The sequence below is a fragment of the Onychostruthus taczanowskii genome, unplaced genomic scaffold, assembly GCF_017590055.1.
Source record: "Onychostruthus taczanowskii isolate IOZ18803 unplaced genomic scaffold, ASM1759005v1 scaffold83, whole genome shotgun sequence".
In the NCBI taxonomy this organism is placed as follows: Eukaryota; Metazoa; Chordata; class Aves; order Passeriformes; family Passeridae; genus Onychostruthus; species Onychostruthus taczanowskii.
The window spans coordinates 655,224-676,054 of NW_024506221.1; the positions used below are offsets into that span (position 1 = coordinate 655,224).

The 20,831-nt window shown below is 38.3% G+C and overlaps 1 protein-coding gene across 8 annotated transcripts in view; it reads left to right on the plus strand.

Moving 5' to 3' along the window:
- The window catches only part of ARL15 (ADP ribosylation factor like GTPase 15), a 222,988-nt gene that overhangs the window by 73,484 nt on the left and 128,673 nt on the right, over nucleotides 1-20,831 (plus strand). For all 8 annotated transcript variants that reach the window (XM_041424606.1, XM_041424600.1, XM_041424602.1 and 5 more), the window contains 2 exons: nucleotides 6,017-6,161; nucleotides 9,012-9,071. In XM_041424606.1, coding sequence (XP_041280540.1) covers nucleotides 6,017-6,161; nucleotides 9,012-9,071 — 205 coding nt within the window. The remainder of the gene's footprint in view (nucleotides 1-6,016; nucleotides 6,162-9,011; nucleotides 9,072-20,831) is intronic.

Consider the following 20,831-nt stretch of genomic DNA (forward strand, 5'->3'; position numbering starts at 1 on the left):
CTGAGAAGAACTTGGGGGTGCTGGTTCATTAGAGGCTGGAAGTGATCCAGTCATGGGCACACACAGCCCAGAGAGCCAAATGTGTCCTGGGCTGCATCCAAAGGGATGTGGCCACCAGGGCAAGGGAAGGGGATTGTGCTCTTCTCCTCTGCTCTAGTGAGACCCCACTTGCTGTATCCAGCCCTGGAGTCCTCAGCACAGGAAGGAAATCGAGCTTTTGGAGTGGGTCCAGAGGAGGCCTGAGTCTGTCTATGAAGACAGACTGATAGAGCTGGGCTCGCTCAGCCTGGGGAAAAAAATGCTTCAAGAGATCTTAGAGCACCTTCCAGCACCTGAAATGAGCAGCCAAGAAAGCTGGTGAGGGACTTTTGACAACAGCATGTAATGATAGGACAAGGGGGAATGGTTTTAAACTAAAAGGGGGTAGATTTATATAAGATGTTAGGAAGAAATTCTTTAATGTGAGGTTAGTGAGACCCTGAAACAGATTGTCCAGAGTGTTGTGGTGATTCATCCTAGGAAGTGTTGGGTGTGGCTTTGAGCAGCCTTGTCTGGTGAAAGATGTCTTAGCCCCTGGCAGGGCCGCAGGACCTAGATGATCTTTATGGTCCCTTCCAACCCAACCAATTCTATGATTTCTGTGAGGTAGGATATCACCAAGACTGATTGCTCTTTAAAACTTCCTTGAGAAATTTTCTTTTGTCCTTTTTTACATTATCCTATCTTTAATGCCTAAACTAGTTGGTTTTTCTGCAGCTCAGGCTGATATAAATTGAGGAGGAGTAGATCCACATGGAGGAGGAGTGCTTTTGGTTCAGTCTGTGGGCTGGCCACTCACTCCTTAGCCAGGTTAAACTAGAGGATTGCTTTATCCTGTGCAAGGAGTGGTGTAGCAGGTTAGGAGACCTTGAGCCTTCCATTGGGGTGGAGGATCTTGAGTATAGTGGTCACTGCTTAATCAGAGAAGCTGTCTAGTCATGATAGTGGGAGTTTTACCTGTGCCGAACATCACTCGGCTGGCAGTGGCTACTTGCATCTACATTCATCTTTTCAGTAGCCACAAAATGAACAATGAACAGCAATCTTAGGTTTTGTTGTTATTACTGAAGTCATATAGATGAAGATGAATCCTGTTTGTTTTTTTTTTTTTTAGAGGTACAACTACCTGTACAGCAGTATGGAAACTGAGGAGCCTGCAACTTTAGTTCACACTGTGAAAGGCATGGAATTTTGTTGTAATAATTTAAAGTTAAGGTATTCACACAGTTAAAATATAGTTTATTTATATATCCTTCAAAACCCCCCCCCCCCCAATTTATAATTTCATTCTGGTGCCTTGTGTGTTTTATTGCTTGCATTCAATTATTCCACTGCTGTTCCCAGTTGTTTCCTATCGTTAACATTATGACTGTCTGTCTTGCGTCATTGTGCACCCCCCTTCACATTATCTCTTCAAGGTTTGAAGTTTCTTGTGCTTGCTTGATCTCAGACAACATCAGAACTATGAAACCTACTGTGTGCAAATTTGACTTTTTTTAATAAACTCCTTGAGTATTATCAACAGCTTCAGATGATTAACTAGTCCTCTGGATGTAAGTGTGTGCAAGTACTAGAAGCCTGTTTGTTCAAAGATACCTTAAATGAAAAATAAATTGTAAAAGGAGACCATATCCATAAGTAAAACCAAGAGGGGGGGAAGGGAGCAGAGTTAGAGTTGAGCTTTCAACCTTAATTCTGTATTTCAAGAGTTCTGAATGCTTCGTTTGTTAGCATTAGTGCTACACTAACTTAAAGTATTTTTCCATGGGAGTGTGTGTGTTTAACCAACTAAGCATGAAATCCCTTGCTTCTGTTTGTCCCTATTAAATAGTGGCAACAAAAGAAACAGACAGGAGATGGGTCCAGAACAAAGCAGAAATAATGGAGTATTTCACCCCAAAAAGGAGAGTGAAACGAGAAGTACAATGAGTAGGCAGAAACAGACTCAACAGCTGGAGGCAGTTTAATGTGTTGCAGGGAGTACTAATTCTGTTGCCCAGATCTTCAATCTGTGATCTCTGAGCAGCACATACATCAGAAGTGTTTGGCCATCCCTGCCATAAACACAGTATGCTTTTCCCAGAAGATATCTCCATAGGGCTTTAAAAGGACACTGTCTAGGGTTGTCAGCATAAATACTGGTGTGTCTAAAACCCAGAATCATCTTGTTGGGTTGGAAATCTGTGAGGAGGAGTAGAACTGGCTAGCTTCTTCCCTTAACTCTTAAAAAATGATTATACATGCGCATGCACCATTAGTGCACACTGAAGAGTAAAATGAAAGTAACAGTGCTACTGAATATTGCAATGATTTCTGCAGACTGCAGCACATGTAATAACTCCCTGTTTCCTGGATGAATCCATCCTTTTTTTTTCAAAAACTGATTAAATGCATACATTTGTAAAGGTACCTTATTGTTTTATTTTCAGTACTTAAAAATATGTTTCTTCATTAAAAAATGAATTCCTGACTCTCCCTGCCTGCCTCTCTTTTCATGTCTATTTCCCCATCCACTGGCTATAGCTTTAAGTGTGATATTCTCAAAAATTAGGAAAGCTGACAATTTGACATGTCATTTCCTTTATACTAAGTAACGTCTTACCCTGATAAGATGAGAAGGCTCAAAAAAATGTTCCATTTTTGTTTCTAGCAGTGGGGTCTGAGTACATGACCATGTCCTAAGCAACCTTTCACTGACTCTGCCAACTAGCTCTGCTTGACCCTGTATTTGCAGTAGTCCAATGTTTTCTTTTCTGTCTGCTCCAACACTTCCTCTAAGAGGCACTGTTTGGGTTTAGAGTTTGTTTTGTAATACCTAAAAGACATGATTTTATTGCCCATTGAGCAAATCAAGTTAGGGAACCAATGGAGGAGACTTCCAGGCCTATATCTGGCAAGTTAATTTGAGCTTCTTTTATGCCTTTTGGGTTGACTAAATGGAGTGGAAAGTATGCTGGTTTGGGAAAGAACTGACCACTAGTTGTGAATTAAGCAACTCTCTCAATGTTTTTGATGTATTCGTGTTTTGGAATTCTGGAATGACTTCTTCAGTTACTGGTACACTTTTCTTGCAGTTTTGTGGTTTTCAGAGTGCATTGTAGTATGTGATGACATCTTAAATAATGTGTAGCTGTAGTCCATGGTTATAAAATATTTCAGGATGCATTTCCTGTCTATAATGAAAGGCAGAATATAAAATGCAATTTTATTTGTGTGGTCTGTGACTTCTGAATTTTTTACTCCCCACAGATACTGTGTAGCTACTAGATGCAGCTGTCACAGTTGTGACAATAAAGGTTTAATCTCTATAATGGATGCTTAAATGGCCCTAACTTTGTTAGGGGGCAGGTAACTTCAGGCTCCTGAGAGAACAGGAAGAGAGAGATCAGACTGTTTGTATGGTGATATTTCCAATGGGAAAGATGTTCATTGAGCTTGAGTAAGGAGGGTTGCGAAACAAGTTTATAAAGTCTAAATCTGTTTTTACAAGCATCCTCTACAAGAATTTCTCATTTCAGCTGCTGCTAAGTGCTATACATAACAGCTTAAGTTTCAGCAGCTTTTTGAAGCTAGAATATTAAAAAAAATGTTTTCATTATAACTAAACCAAGTTACTGAAGGAAATTAGCCTAGCAGAAGGACCAAGTCATGAATGTAGCAAAGATAAGGGAATCATACCAAATAAAATACAAGAGTGGTCTGGGGGGAGCCATGTTTCTGTCTTCTAGGGGTCTGTCTGAAATTTTCATGCCTAACTGTGCTTAGTAGTAAAGGATAAGTGAGAGGGTGATGAGTCTACGTATGCTACTTTGGAGATGCAATCTGACCTGGATTTTTGATCATTTGTTTCATCCACAGCATATAAAGACTCTCCAGTCTAAGTTGGACTTAAGGAGTTGGCAGTAGAGAGATCCTGAATTTCACAAACCTGCCTGTCACCCACAGAGCCTCCACCCCTATGTTTTACAAAGAGCAGAAATTATCTTTCACAGAACTATATGTTATTAGATGTTGTCAGGGCTTGAGTGTCATGTTTGGTTGCATAAGTGGCTGGCCAGAGAAGCACAGAATTCCATCAGCTCTTCTATTCCTTTATGTTTTTCAATGTCACATCAAGAGGTTGTTGCAAAGATGCCATGATGACAGGGACAAATGGAATCCTTTTAAAGACTGGCTATAGAGGGTCTGACACAGCCTCAGGAGCTCTGGCAAACTCTGAAGGATTTTATGTGGCCTTCAGCTTGATATCCATTAACTGGAAGCTCTCTTTAAAGGAGTTAATCTTTTTCAATGAACTCAGTTGGCCTTTCTCACTTAAGTACCACAGTAGAATGTTTGCTGTGGCTTTGTAGAACCTGTGAGATGAGTATAAACTAGTAAATGAATAAAAAATCAGTAAATAAAGCAGGCAAATTTATTTCTTTGAGTTGTGGACACAAACAAGAGGAAACCTTCTTAAAAAAAACAGATTTGATTTTTGAATCAAATCTTCATACAGGCAAAGCTATTATTTTTGAAATCTGCTGCTTTTATTAAGCTTAAATATTATTGTACAAATTCTTACTTCTTATAAAGTGTTGCCTTTCACTCTTTTAAAAGATGCTGAAGTAGTTTTGTAGGTTTCCTGAATGTGTCTTTTGCTTCTTCAAAGCAATGAAAACTGTTTTGGCAGCATGTGTAATAGCTTACCATCTATACTGAAAGAATCCAATTAAAGTTCTGTGTTGAGTGAGCTGTCGTTTTATAATCACATTCTCACTGGATGACTTGCTCACAGGGTCAGACCCCACTGTTTGCATTAGAGTCTTACTGACATCAGTTCAGTTGCTCTGCTCCTCCAGTAGCCCTCAGTGAGAAAACCTGGGCAGTTGTCAAGACAAACTAGGTTAAGGTTGTAAAGACTGGATTTCTTTTCCTGCAATCGGTGCGGTGCAGACTTGTGGTTAAGATGGAAATAAAGAGCTGGGGCTGTGTAAAAACAGAATGTGTGAGAAAGGGCTGATTGCACAGACATGTTTTCCCTTCCCTATTAGAGCAGATGTCTTCCTTTGGTATAAAGGTGGCAGATACTGGGGAAAAAGTTATTTATGTCTATGTATATTGGGGTGGCGGAAGTCTACCTTGGAAATTAGTGGGTAATTATGCTTTATACATAAAATATAAATTTCCTAGCTTTCTGGAATTGTATGCTTTTAGATTTTTACATAAAAAGTTTCTAAATTGCATGTAGACAAAGAACTGAAGAACTTAATGAGGACCTAAGGAACCTTTTGGAAACTTGGCCTACTTTGTCAAAACTGTTTAAGAGAAGTAGGCAGAAATCTGAAGTAGGCTTTGTGTAAGAGATTTTTATTTGTTTACATTATGATTAATTTATACTTCTCCAGGGAAAGTGAGATATCTATCTGGTTTTTACTAGATCTTTGTCCAGAAAGCTTTATTTGTTTATTTATTTATTTATTTACAAGCTGTTATTCTGGGCTGAAATGCGTGACAAAGCAAGCCTGGAAAGGATATTAGTGGAGCAAAGGTCTCTGATTCTTTTCTTTGACAGCAGGTAGAGCCTGGTCAGTAGCTGCTCAGGATTGGCTCTGATATTCACACCAGATACTGCATGAAATTAGCACAGGAAGGAAACTCATGCATAATCAGCTGCAGAGCTGTATAGGGCATGAGCCTGTCTCGTGGTGTGAGCAGTTCGTGCTAGTTGGGAAGTAGACACACAGCTTTTTGATGTTTAGGTGAAAAGTTAACATGTATACTTGTTTTCTTATAAAGTTGTTCTAGATTTTAGTTGATGTGGTCTTAGTCTATTAATTGTTGACTTAGTCAAAATGATAAGTTGGAATAATACTTTGCTTCTCTCCAATGCCTTCAAGTTTATAAACTTCCTTCTTAGAAGGTTAAAGGAATAAACATTTGCCAAGAAAGAAAACTAACCTCTTCCTTTTGTTTTTGTTTTGCCCTGCCCTGGCAGTGTTTTAGAGCACTTTGCTGCAAGGGACCGCCACCACCACGACCTGAGTATGACTTGGTTTGCATAGGCCTCTCTGGTTCTGGGAAGACAAGTCTTCTGTCTCAGCTCTGCAGTGAAAGCTCAGAGAATATCGTGTCTACCACAGGTAGGGTGCTGCTTTTATTCCATGGTGTGCTGGAATATTGCCCAAAGATGACTACTGAAACACATAGCAAAGGCTGTAGAGAACTTCAGCCTACTTATATTGCTGTTGAAAGTACCTAATGGATCACTTTGCAGCTACCAATACTTTCTTTCAGTATTTGTTCCTATATTGGGGAATACCCATGAGAACATAGAATTTGGAATATGTTAAAAGTAAAAAATGTGTGGTCTAATGAAGCAGAACCATAACATACTGTATTGTAGACACACATTAAAATGTTTCTTTCTTCTCATTTTACTTTGATTTTTAAACAGTCTCACTATATATTGGAGAGAAGGGAAGAGAATGTGCTGTAAAATAGAATAAGACAGTGATGCTGTGAGACTTTAATTGGGATTTATTTCTGTACGTACTTGGTCCATGCTGCCTTGTGGTATATGGTAGTGACTGAAAAGAAAGAAGTAATGGAAATATGATTTTTTTTGGTGATAATCCCAGCTTTTTAGATGAGCAGCAGGCTTGTTTATGTAGTAAGGGCAGATTGTGATCAAAAGAATCAATTTACAGAAAGTTTCAGTGGTACTGAGGACTTACATAAAAACAGACAGCACAACCACAGATAAGAAGTATCTTAAGTCCAAAAAATTTGAATAGGCATCTTGATAATGGTGAACCGGAATGTCTAATACTGAAAAGCATGTTTTGATTGAAAAACCCCCAAAACAAAACAACAGCCAACAAAAAACAAACCAAGAACAAAACAGCTCCAGAAAAAACAGAAACAGACATGTGAATTCAGTAAGAAGAGGGAATACCTAGCTGAAAAGTTCAGAAAGAGGGCAGATTAGGTCATGGAGGTTGAAGAAATCAGGTTCAGTGGCTGCAGCAATTATTAAGGTTGGTTTGCTGATGGAACTGATACTAAGTGTTGTGCAAGTACCTTGTGTTTACAGTAACACAGCTTCGTCCTGTAGCTGTGGTTCATGGGCTTGAATTTCATGATTGTGCCTTAGCAACCCTAACTGTTTTTCACTGCATGTTTTCTTAATCTACAAGAACATAAGACTATTTAATACAAATGTAAGTAAAATGTAAAACAGGTACAAGAAAATAGTGTTTTTATTAACCTGTGAATAATTAACCTGTGGCCTCTGTAGTGGTGTTACTGGCAAGGTTAGAGAGATATGACAGTCAGCTCTGAGAAGGTGACTAACTCAAAAACTTAGAAGGAAATTGTAGAGTAATGAGCCTTTTTAAAATTTTTTTTATCCCTCTCTTGTGCTTTATCTTGGGATTAAAACAGATTATACTTAAGCAGTTTAGACCCTGAAATAAATAGTAACAGCAATAAATGCAAGTATAGAGCTGTCAGAGAAATTAATGAAAATACCACTAATTAAAATTAAATTGATTTTGTTTTTCTAGAGAGGTGCAATATATGATGAGGTAATTTAGGAATGAAAACTAGCTCTGGAGAATACTAGGCAGGCAAACCAAAAAGATGCACATCTAGGGTATTCAGTTTATAATAAATCTTCTTAAATGTGGCATATCAGACAATATTGTGGACTGTCCAAGAATACAATGTGACAACTTCTCCATTCAGGTTTCAAGCTATAATGTATACTTCTGCTTTTTTAATCAATGCCAATCAGGCCCATTCCATTTTTTCCCTTTTTCTAGGAAGAGTTTAGGATTTCTCTAAAGATAACAATCCCCAAAATATTTCATAGTTATTCCCTTCAGATTTTCTTGTACTTTCCTCTATTGCATCTAGCACTGATCATAGTAGTAGTACTGTAGCACCTTATTGGTCTAACCAGGGCAAAAAAATATCTTGTCTCTCTTAAATGGTAGCAAATAAACATGAAATGAAACATATTTTCTCAAAACCTCTTTACTCAGTTCACAGGTATGTAATCATGTTGAAACTACTTGTGCTAGATGGAAATAAATTGAATGTCTTTCTGGATATTTTTTGCTGAAAGAGCACACATAATTTTTCCTTTACAAAGTATTATGTATGCTTATATATATATGTGTGCACTGAACATGCAAAATTTAGTGTATAATACATTGGTATGGCTGGGAGTCTTTCACATGCCCTTTCTCCTGTCTGTCTGAATTTTCAGTTAAGGGTAAAGGTCACACTTTGTTGGCGTGGGGTTTTTTTTTTTGTTTTTTTTTTTTTTTTTTTTTTTTTGTTTGTTTGTTTGTTTGTTTTTGTTTGAGGGGATTTTTAATTTTATTTCAATTTTAAGCAAAAATCAGGCTAATAGAGGGCTCATAAATATTTCCAATGTGCTTATGACCATTTTAATACATCCAGCTAAGGTCTGTAGAAGGATCCTTCAGTTAATAACATTTATAGAAAATTAATAATACAGCTGCAACCAACACCTATGAAGTTTAAATGGAAATGGAAGAATACAGTGATTTGAATTGCACATTGTTTTCAAGGTCTCCTAAAATTTGCAGAATGATCACCTCATTTTAGTGGTAGTCTGGATTGTCCACTTTAGTTCTAGATGCAGCAAAGATGATTGTATAGAAGTATATTCTAGTAGAAGGTCTGGATGGAAGTTTTGTGTTAGATTTTGTGTGCCAGTTACTTATAATTGAAAATTGCATTGCTTATCCTGATTTATTCTTGTTCCACTCTATGGCACTCCTCCACCTCTTACCCCTTCCCACCCACTTATAACTGTCTTTTTAAACTCATTGAAATAGAATTTCTCAAGCAAAATCCAGGTACTTGATGGAAAAAGTTGTTTTTCTGAATGTATGCAATTGATTCCAAATGGCCCCTTTAACAAATAGCTTACTAATGTTCTGTATTTCTCTTCTTAGGTTTTAGTATAAAAGCAGTGCCATTCCAGAATGCAATTTTGAACGTAAAAGAACTTGGAGGTATGGCATTTATTCCTCTGTTTATAAAACATGCATGTCTAAATCTCATCATAACTGTCAGTTGTTTTAAATTGTTAGTTATTTTAAATTTTAAAATGGTAGATCAGTACAGCTGGAGTTAAAAATGTCAGCAGATAAAGTTGAGAAAAGCTGTACAAAACCTGCTCTCAAAGAGCAAAGGATAAAAAGCAGGAGGAGTGGAAGGTGTATGGTGTATCTCTTTAATGTAATTTCTTGGATTGAAGTGCTTAAGTTACACAGAAATACAAACTGGACTGTAATTTTAGTATGGCTCATGTGGCAGCTCAAGGAAATGTATGTTCCTTGTGTTTGTTGTATGTATAAACTTTCACTTATGTGAACTGGCTCAGGTAACTATGTGAATATTTGTCAAATCAAGATATTTACTGCACCACTGAAAGTGTTGCAAAGGCAGCCAACTTATAATGAGTTATATTCTTTGAGAACTGTTCTCTTGTTGGATTTACTGGATTTTGGAGCAATGGTTTTATGGTTGTAGGATTTTTTAAACTTTTCTATATACAGGCAACCTATTTGGCTCCCAATTCTGACTCTCAGTCTCAACTGAGGTTGTTTTTTAGAAGCAAGAAAACACTCTCCTGATGAGGGTTCTCATGGAGTCTAATATTCTTCTAATTTAAAACCCACTGTATCGTCTTCATATTCTAGAATTTCTGTATATTTTCTTTATTATTTGTTTAAGTAAAGTAGACTTAATATTGAGGATATTTATTAGATTTTTCAGTGAGCTTGTAACCTCTGTTAAATGATCTGGGGTAGAATTTGACTTGGTTCTTAAGGAAAGTTTCAGGAGATCTAGTTGCATAGTAGTTGACTTAACTAAACTTGTTCCAAGAAGGCTTTGAGATAAACACATGTGGAAAGCAGATAATTTCCTCTTTACTACCACTGGTCCATGGATTTAAGCATACATGCTCCTGTTTGAGCATGTATTCTGTAAAAAAACCCACCAGTAAGTTTTCTTTCATAAAGGGACCACTCCTCAGGGATAGTATAGATACTGCTTGAGTGTGTTATGTGCATTATGTGCACTTAGTTATAATGTCACTTTTTGGATTTTTCTTTAAAATAGGGTGAATCATTTGCAGTCTACTTTATACATTCTGCTACCTAAGCTATATGAAATATGTAATTCATGTAGGTAAATACAATTTTTAAATCAAGAATTGAATCTGTGTATTCTATAGCAGATCCTTGTTAAAGTCTCTTAACCTTTTCTGATCATGGGTGGTATGTGTGTTTTGAGAAATCTTATCTTAGGGGAGAGTTTTGGCTCATGATGAGGAGTAATCCAGAATACTTGGTTTGTTGTTTTCATCCATTTATCTCTTCTCAAAGACAGAAGGACTGTCAGAATTTTTTACTATGCCTTTTACCTCCTTTTTCCTTTGACCTATGGGTGTTTGCATGTCTGTTTTTAAAAATTATGTAATCTTATATGAAATATTGCAGAAAAATGCTGATTTCGTTACCTTTTCATTGTCTGGTAAGAGAGCAAAAGCAAGCTTCCAAAAGTTTGTTTTTTTCCAAAAGTTGGTGGTCACTAGTGGTGTTCCCCAGGACTCATTATGGTCCCAGTTTTGTCTAATATCTTTATTGATGGTCTGGACAAGGGGATCAAGTGCATTCTTGGTTTGCAGATGACGGCCTGGTGGGTGGGAATGCTGATCTGCTGGAGGGCAGGAAGGCTCTGCAGAGGATCTGCACAGGCTGCATCGATGGGCTGAGGCCAGGGGGGTGAGGTTCAACAAGGCCAAGTGCCAGGTCCTGTCCTTGGATCACAACAGCCACAGGCAGTGCCACAGGCTGGGGCAGAGTGGCTGGAAAGGACCTGGGGGTGCTGGTGACAGCAGCTGAACATGAGCCAGGGAGTGCCCAGGTGGCCAAGAAGGCCAATGGCATCCTGGCCTGGATCAGCAATGGTGTGGCCAGCAGGGCCAGGGCAGGGATTGTCCCCTGTGCTGGGCACTGGTGAGGCCACAGCTCCAGTGCTGTGTCCAGTGCTGGGCCCTCACTGCAGGAAAGACACTGAGGAGCTGGAGAGAGTGCAGAGAAGGGCAGTGGGGCTGGGGCAGGGGCTGGAGCACAAGTCCTGTGAGGAGCAGCTGAGGAAACTCCTCAGCTGAGGGAGTATTGAGCAACCTGGTCTAGTGGAAGGTGTTCCTGCTCTTGGGGGGAGATTGGAAGTAGATGATCTTAATGGTCCCTTCCAATCCAAAGTGTTCTATCATTCTTTGTCTTACAGACAGCAAAAAGGTGCACTCTTTGCTGGATTAAAATCTGCCTGATGGCTGGGCCCAGTGAGTGGTGGTGAGTGGAGCTACATCCAGCTGGTGGCCGGCCATGGGTGGGGTTCCCCAGGGCTCAGTATTGGGGGCATTTCTGTTTAATGTCTTTATCAATGATCTGGATGAGGAGATCAAGTGCACCATCACTCACTTTGCAGATGATACCCTGGTGGGTGGGAATGCTGATCTGCTGGAGGGCAGGAAGGCTCTGCAGAGGATCTGCTGGAGGGCAGCATCGATGGGCAGAGGCCAGGGGGGTGAGGTTCAACAAGGCCAAGTGCCAGGTCCTGTCCTTGGATCACAACAGCCACAGGCAGTGCCACAGGCTGGGGCAGAGTGGCTGGAAAGGACCTGGGGGGGCTGGTGACAGCAGCTGAACATGAGCCAGGGAGTGCCCAGGTGGCCAAGAAGGCCAATGGCATCCTGGCCTGGATCAGCAATGGTGTGGCCAGCAGGGCCAGGGCAGGGATTGTCCCCTGTGCTGGGCACTGGTGAGGCCACAGCTCCAGTGCTGTGTCCAGTGCTGGGCCCTCACTGCAGGAAAGACACTGAGGAGCTGGAGAGAGTGCAGAGAAGGGCAGTGGGGCTGGGGCAGGGGCTGGAGCACAAGTCCTGTGAGGAGCAGCTGAGGAAACTCCTCAGCTGAGGGAGTATTTATTCTGGAGAAGAGGAAGGTCAGAGGTGCCTTCATCACTCTCTACAACTGCCTGAAAGGAGATTGTGGCCAGGTAGGGATTACTCTCTTCCAGTGACAGGATGAGAGGACATGGTCTCATGCTGCACCAGCGGAGGTTCAGACTGCACATCAGGAAGAATTTCTTCACGAAAACAGTTGTTAAACATTGGAATGACTGCCGAGGGAGTCACCATCCCTGGAGGTGTTCAAGAAACTACTGGACATGGCTCTTAGTGCCGTGGACTAGTTTACAAGGTGCTGATAGGTCAAAGGTTGTACTCAATGATCTTAGAGGTCTTTTCCAACCTAAAACATTCTGTAATTCTCTAGTCAGCATTTAACCTTTTAGCTGAGAAATGTGTTCCTGTTTGATGAGGGTAAAACCTGAGCTTTCTGGAGTAGAGACGGCTTCTCTCTTGCTCCTATATGAAAATAAAACATGTTTCATTTGTCACTCTGAGACATTACTGTTACATTTTGTTTTGGAATTTCTGCTTCTGATGTTGAAGAGAAACTCATGTTTTGCCTGATTGCTGGGGATTTTTTTGTCTTATTCCTGGTTTTTGCCTTCAGTCATTATGCTATTGTTATATAATTTCTCTTTTCTGTAGTGCTGAAGTCTTCTCCAGACATTTGATCTTGGAAACTTGAAGAGAGGCATCTTTCCTTAACAACCACTGCCTGTTGTTAGATGTTATTTACAGAGTGACATTCTATATAGTTTTAATTTTTTGTTGTTTTGACTTTTTAGGTTTAGGTAACATCTTCATATGTCATCATACAGTAACATATTAACAGCCAGTATTTAAAACACAGCAGAAGTTATACTGCTTAAGGTTCTTATATTCAGCTGCCAAGCATTTATGTGAAACAGATACTGACTGTGTAGTATCCTTTCTGTTTTGTTGAAGCAGTATTCTTCCTTGAGGTCAATGAAGTTTTTACTGTGCTAGTTGTTTCCAAAGCTGATAATGAAGCCAGTTTTTATTTCTTCGTTTCTACAGGGATTGTAAAATTTTTAAATTTACAGGATTGTAAAAATATTTTTCAGGCAAAATATACAGAACATAATCTCCCTTCTTTAATCTATTAAAGGACTGATTATCTCTTCATTCTCCTTTAAGATTTAGGGACAGGGAACAAAGTTTGTTGTGCTCTCTTTGCAGAAGTTTTTCTTCGAAGCACATGATTCTAGAATATTAAAAATTCAACACAATTCCTGGTTTTTTATTGGTTTTGTTTCCTAAGACAGGAACTTGCAGTCCTAACAGAAAATAAAGGGTTTATCCAGTTTGATAAATGGTAAATGTTTTGTTTAAAAACCTAGAATTTGATCCTGAAAAAGTAAAAATGTATAGAGAGCTTTCATATATAACATTAAGGTTTCTTAAATTACTTGAAAAGAAAGTCTTGCTTTATTTGCTGACCAAGTTGAACTGCCTGTTCTCTAAGTTACTATTTTGCTATACCAATAATCCCTTCCTTGTCCCCAAGAAGCTAAAAAAAAAATTAACATTTTTTCCCCCAAAAAATTTGGTCTAAAAGATAATATGTATAATTTAAATTATTGTGGAGATATGCCATGCCCTAGTCCACATTCTTTCAGAATGTACTATTACCAGGACAATTGGAAATATCTGTCTTTATTATGCAACTCAGCTGAGTAATGGTATGGAAAGAAACTACAGTTGTGATGCTTTCCTCTGACAGTGCAGTAATTTGTTGTGGGAACTAAGGGTGACATTGTGTGTGATGATCATAGAGAAGAGTGGGAGAAGAGTAAAAATCTGTCTCAAGACAGATAATGGAGGTGTAAATGCAATAGGAAGCTTTTGCTTTGGTTCTAACAGATTCCAACCTGGAGACACAGTGCCTAAAAGCACCATTTATTCCTCTTTTTTAAAGTCATTTGCACTTGTAATGCTTTCAAAACAGAATATAAAGCTGTGGTTTAGATATTTATTCAGGTCTGTATCAAGATTTAAGGTCCATCCTGGTAGTCAACTAAGAATTTCCAGTCGTGTTTTTAGAATAAGTTGTTTAATAATTTATTTTGCTATCTTGTAAATGGAGGCCTAGAAACTATGACTGAGATGCCAAATAATGAGCCATGTCATATTTAAAAGAACGATTCTGGATGTGAGAAGTTCTTCTTCATACAAAGTTTAAAAATACTAACAACATGCTATAGGATCTAATAATGATCCCTCATTTATTTAAATATATTGTCGTATGTTTGTGTTAGGTTTTGTGATACGCTCTAAAGCCAGTTTCTCAAACATAGAGAGTACATGTTATGTAGTCATATTGGAAAATTAATTTAAGACAAAAATCTGTTAAGTCCTTAGCAAGAGTGGTTAATATCAGGAATGTTCTTGTCTCCAGTTGGTTGAGCCTGCCCAGGAAAAGAGATGAGAACTTGCCTCCCCACTGCTATTACTTCTTAAGCTTGATTACCAAAGTCATAAATTCACATTCTTAGGCCAGCTAAATTAATTGTTTAGGTGACAGCTTGAGAACAAATAGCTTTAAATAGGTTTGGTTAAACAAACCATGTGTATTTTGCCTTAATTTGGAAGTAAAGAGCAGCAGAAAAGAGAATAGGAGGAGAAGCCACACTGTTGTGCAGTCCAAATTGAATGGAAAATATGAAATTCTGGAAAAGACAGCAGCAGTTGTCAAGTAGTATCTGACTTGTGAAAAAAAATGATGGACTTTGGAGAAAATAATGTTGCTCTGTTAATTAGAGTTTAAAATTCAAATATTTTTATGAAATTTCTCTACCTTTGCTCTGTGGGAGTACAGAACACCCTTCTAGCAACATAGAGCAGCTAACATTTCATCAAGTTAGTCCTCAGAAAACTGATCCCAAACAAGTAAATGCCAGCCTAAGTCATCTACAGAGGGATGAACTAACAGAAAGCAATAAAATGTCCATACTGTACTTGAGTAAAAGGCACTTGACACCTCTACAAAATCTGGTTGTGGAGTACATGCAATGCCATCTGCGACATAACTGCATCAAACAGTTTACAGAATGTCTTAGCAGATGAAATTTTTAGATGACCCTGTTGAGCTGTCCACACTGTGCGTTGCGCGGATACATTCCTCTGCCGAAAGCATTAGAGTTAGATCTGTTTGCTATCAATCATGCTCAGCCTGCTGTTCAAATGGTGCCTAAACCCAGGCTTTGTCACATAGTTTCTTCAATTCATGGACAAGAAAGTTCATTTACACCTGCTTATGGACCTCTTTAATGGGAGTCTGAGGAAGCTCTTATTCAGCATAGTGATCTTACCACTGTTCTTTGGAAATACTGTACTTTTGGTACAGTCAGATTTTTTTTGCAGTGTGAGAAGACAACCTGCAGTTTGTCTCACTGCAAGTGGGAACCATGCAAGTAATGCCTATCAAACCTGTGTAAATAGGATATGCAAAATACAGAATTTCCTAGTTAAGCTTTTTGTGGATATGGACTGGTTGTTTTGGTTTGTGAGATATTTTTTGGAGAGAAAAGCAGAACATTTGGTTTGCTTAAAAGTCTCTGCCTCCTATTGGGCTTGCAATGCCATTTTCTGCAGGCAGAATCAAAGGATAGAGTGTAGCAACTTAGCTAAGCGTCAGAAATGATACAAATATTTTGGGAACATTCTCCCAAAGTTTTATCTTTGATTCTAGACAGATAAATCTTTGAACTTCTGTGGGCCGATTCGCAAAAAGGCTTAACAGACATACACAACTGTGGTAGACTTGCCACTTCTTTTGTATGACTACTACTTTGAAGTGCCATAGAGATAGATGTATTTTGAACTTTATTTGAGATTAACTGCACTGATATCAAAGCTGTGACTGCAGCTCAGGGGAGGGTACATTTGAACCTTGCTGGGCGCTGGCAGCAGTCTGTGGAGTTGTGCCTCTGCTTCTGAGACTCTGGCTGTCTCAGAGTTCTCTTGCAGATGTGGGAGAAGGACACAGATGCAGGTTATCTTGATGCCAGCCAGTCTTTGCTAGCCCTAGAAGGGATACTGTGTGTTTGTGAATTTAAAAAACAAAAACCCCAAACTCATAGAAAAACAGAGAAAGAAGGGGTGAAGAATGGCTGTCTGTGCTACCTGCTGCAAACTATTAAATCTTTAGATATTTGGCTTAAATAGATGTTAAAGCATATTGCAGGGCACACATAACCTTCTATTTCTTTTAAATTAATTTGTCAAATTTTTAATAAACTTTATAATGAATTATATATTCTTGATTAGAATAGGAGATATTTGTTTCAAATTGCAAGGGGCTTTTTTTAGCATGGTAGTATAATACACACAACCAAGTAGATCAAACTGACTTTCTGCAGGCAGGTATAAGTATAATATTTTTAAAACTTCCAAGTGCTTGAAACCCGAATGTTGTTCCAACAGATTTAAATATCAGAGTAAGGTGGAGATTCAAATTTGGAAGCAGCACTTAAATTAGCTAATAAGGAAAATACTGAAGACTTGACTTCCAGATTAATCCCACTGGGAAAGCCTGGAAGGCAGGCAGATGACAGAGATTGTTTCCATAAACTTTGGTTTGATAAGAAAAATAAAATTAAGTACCATAAACTTATATGCATTTCTGATTTTGTATGTTTTGAATACAAAGGCAGATGAATTTTTCTTCAACATTTTCTTTTTTTTTTTCTCTCTTCTATGCTGTTTTTCATACCATATTTGAATTGTTGCAGTGCATATAGCTGATTTGGCAGTCTCAAAATATTCCTCTTTCTGGAGAAAAAGTGCCAATTTCCCACTGCCACGTATTGTGCATTGCAGGAGTACACTGCCTGAAAGTCTAGAGAAATTAGGCTGTGATCACTTATACCCGAGGAAGCAGAAGTCCTGGGACTTTTGAAAATGGGAGAAGGTTTTGGTTTAGCATCTCTGTTGTTGCAGCAGCCATACAAAGTAGCCATGGAATGATGACTGACATGACACCAGCAAAAACGTTTTTATCTCTTTGTGGATGTCTCTGTCAGACGGGACAAATTTCATGCAGATTCATAGCAGGTATCTTAAACAGGATTTATAAATTTGTGTGTCATAGAAAGGAGGCAGCACATTAAAAAGAAACCCAACAAACAACCAACAAAAAACCCGCTACTGTATACAGGATTTATTCAAGGGTGGAATACTGGGAAACCTGCCCAAGATAGATAAGGAGCAGCCACATCTCTTGAACGTGTTAGGATTTCTAAGGCATGTTCTTGACTACTCAGGAAAATACATCAGTTTTACTTGTGAGGATATGATGTGAAGTGAAGGTATTAGCCCTACATATATTTAGAAACATGTATTTTCCTAAGATTTTCTTAGGGTAAGGGACTAGGGTATATTAGAAATTTTGCCAAGAATGGATAAGATATTTGTTTTTCCCTTCTCGTCTTTCTTACTCCCCCACCCATGGCCAGTGTTGCACACCAAAAGATTTTGTGGTAGAGTCCTTGGCATTTTTTCACCTTTATGCTTGTTAGAAATGTTCTGTTTAATATCAGTAGAGGAAAGATCTATATAATATTTTAATTAACTATAAAACTTCAGAGTATGTAGGTGCATGCGTGATATATTTGAAGTTGTAGAAAAGCTGTTTGCAGCCTGCATTCTTTCATGTGCCCATGTTAACTGTTTTTGATGGGAAGGGAAAAAAAGTTTTTCCTCTCTATTTGGGACTATAACTTCTCCAGACCTGTGATGTATTTTGAGGTTAACAAGAACTTTAATTTGCAGACGAGACTGTGTTAAAGCAAGGGCTCTGTGACATTCATTGTGCTCTCGATGCAGAGTTGCTGCAAGTCTGACAAGTAACAAATTTGATACATGCAAATTTCTTTCAGTGAATTTTTTCTGTAACACTTATGTTCTGTTCTCCTGAAAGTACTGAAAAGAAGGGAATTGAAGGTAGCCTCAAACCACCACTGTGAATGAAGATGTAAAAAGAAGTATTCATAGCTGAAAGGTAGATTTGCAGCTTTGTATTTTGCATAATATTTACAGGAGTGTGTACTTGTACTTGTGTGTACTCATTCAGGTGCATGTTAAACTGCACATAACTCAAAATCTTCTTCCCAGCTCCCAAGGTGTACTGTTAACACTGATACAAATAATTCAGTGTTAATATGGGCACGCTTTGACTGATGATAAAGAAAAAATATTTGATATTTTAAAATATTAAAATAAAGGTCTTTAAAATTACGATTAGTTGAGTAAATCTGTCCTGTAGTAATGCTAGATGGTTGGGGTTTTTAATTGCAGCATCCTGTCATTTTTCTACAAGGGGTGGGTTGGTTTTTTTTCCTGTTATAAGGGAATTCAAGCCTATGTTTGATTGAATAGCAGCTTTTCTTTTAGAATTAGTGGTGTGGTTGTGTTGTAGTTGGGATTTTGGTGGGTTTCCCCCCCTATTTTATTTGTAAATTGCATATTTCAGTCACTCCTATAAGTTCCACTCCTGTAAGTTCCTTCATTGCTGAGGGAAACGAATCATATGCTTAGCCATAAGTAGTGGCTCTTGCTTGTGTTTGAGGAAGCTGCTACCTTGAATGTCACATTTTAGTGAACCTGTCACATAGTACATTCCTTAGGTCTTATGTGAAGTATGTTTTTCTGAAGTTTTGGAGATTTTTTTTTTTAGTCTTAGTTTAGGCAGTTTATTGGTTGGAGAAACAGACATATGGTTCAAAGCTGTTAGAGAAACACATGATAGCAGGCTGACAAATCTGAGTGCTTATTCTGTGTGTTACTATTGTTTGATGGGATGATTTGGGTACTAGTTAAGTAAAATTCCTGCTTTTATCACATCAGTCTTCTGAGACCCTAAGGATGTTTAATGGATACACATTATATTCTGGATTTCCAAAGACCTCAGACTAGGCATCTTCCTGTCTTTGAAACCTTTAGAATAAATGAAAAAAATAATTAATAAGACAGTTTTGCTGAACTCCACCTAAAAAAACCTGCTTGCTTTCTAAGGCTGAATTTGTCATGCCACAAAATGTGAATGGCTGAAACACTATTCATAGACAAGTATTTCCGTCCCAGGATAACTCCAGGATCACTCCACTCCACTGCTCTGAGGAAAGAAGCTGAGAGCAGATTCTGTTCTCTGGATATGAAGAGTTAAGGCAAAAGAATATCAGGTTATTTGTCTTGTAGAAATTGTGACTTCCAGCTGCTGATAGCTTATGGATGCCAAGACTTATTTTTCTAATGCATTTGCCAGAAAAATGGTTTAAAATGGCACCCTAAGGTACATGCTTTATCAGTTTTTTCTTGTTTGCTTAGTGCAAATTATTTTTATTCTTAAACCTCAGGTGATTTCCTCAGAACTGAAGTGTAAGCAATTTCAGGGCATGTCATTAGAGTAATGGAAGATCCCAAAGAAAATGCCAAGTTTCATAGGATGCTGTTCTTATGGGAAGTTGGTTCTTATGCCTATGCCATGGTGACTGTCCAGGGCTGGAGAGAAAAGGACTGCTATACTTTGGTGGTGGTTCTTTTGGGACAACTGATGTGGAGGAACAAAGTTGAGCTGCTAAAGAACCTGAACCAAAAAGACAGGACTGTAAGGTCAACAAATCAGCATACTCCTTTTCTGGCTTCAGTGTCCCATGTAGGGATCCATGAGCTGCTTTCTTCCAAGTGCCTGGATACAAGAGGTCAACTGCTCTGCAGTTTACCACAGTTTTTCTTTTTAGACTGAGTATGGTTACAAAGGTAAGACTTAGATTCTAGCAGTGACATGTGATTGAAAAGTAGCTGACTGATGCTTAGAGCGCATAAGACAGATGTTATGTTGCTAGGGGAAAAAAAAAAACGTTCAAAGAACTGATCATGGTCTTGGTCTTTAAGTTAATAGAAAATGATTCTCTACTAGTTTTTAAAGTAATGTGATACTTCAGATGCCTGCGACACTGCTGTGTGTGGCTGTGTAAATAGTGTCCCTCTGGCAGCTTGCTCTACTTGGTTCTGAAGTAGACAGCTGTTCAGAAAGACTGGGGCATCTAACAGATGCTATAAAATTTCTTTACAAGTACAGTTGACAGATATGTGTATGCTACAGAAACATAGAATTAGCTTTCAATGCAGTCCCTCTTCTGTATATATAATATTAATCTTCAGATCCTGATGATTAAATAAATAAAACATCTGTCCTGTTTGGCATTTTTATTTTGAGTCTGGTTAAATTAACAGAGAGATTAAGCAAGGTCTTGATTAAGTCCTGTGCCTGTTCACATTTAAGTAGTCAGCTCTGTAGATCTTTTGCAGAAAAAAAATTATTAGGTATGACTTCAGTATTCTCTGTAGGAAAGAGTGTGTGTGCTTTTGTGTTGACAGCTTGTGCTGGGTGCAGATACAGAAACAAAGTGTTCAGGGTTCCAGTGTGACTAGTAAAAAGACAAGAGTCACTCTATTAGGTAAGATTTGAATACTCTTGAGTTGCATATGTAAGTTTCCTGGAGAAAATTTTTATTTCTTCCTTCACTTGTATTTAGTGAGTGTCTTTTTTGTTGCACAATGTGTAAATTAAGTTAATATTTTAAGTATTGTATTAATGTTACAATCATTATGTTACATTAAAATCTCATTATGTTTCTCAGAAATTTTGTGCCATTTTGTTTCACTGAAAAGTGGAATTTCATTATTTCAAGCTCTTGGTTCTTGTGTATATATGGAAGTTCACTTCTCCCTGTCTCAAAATAAGAAAAGTGTCTATAAAAGGTAC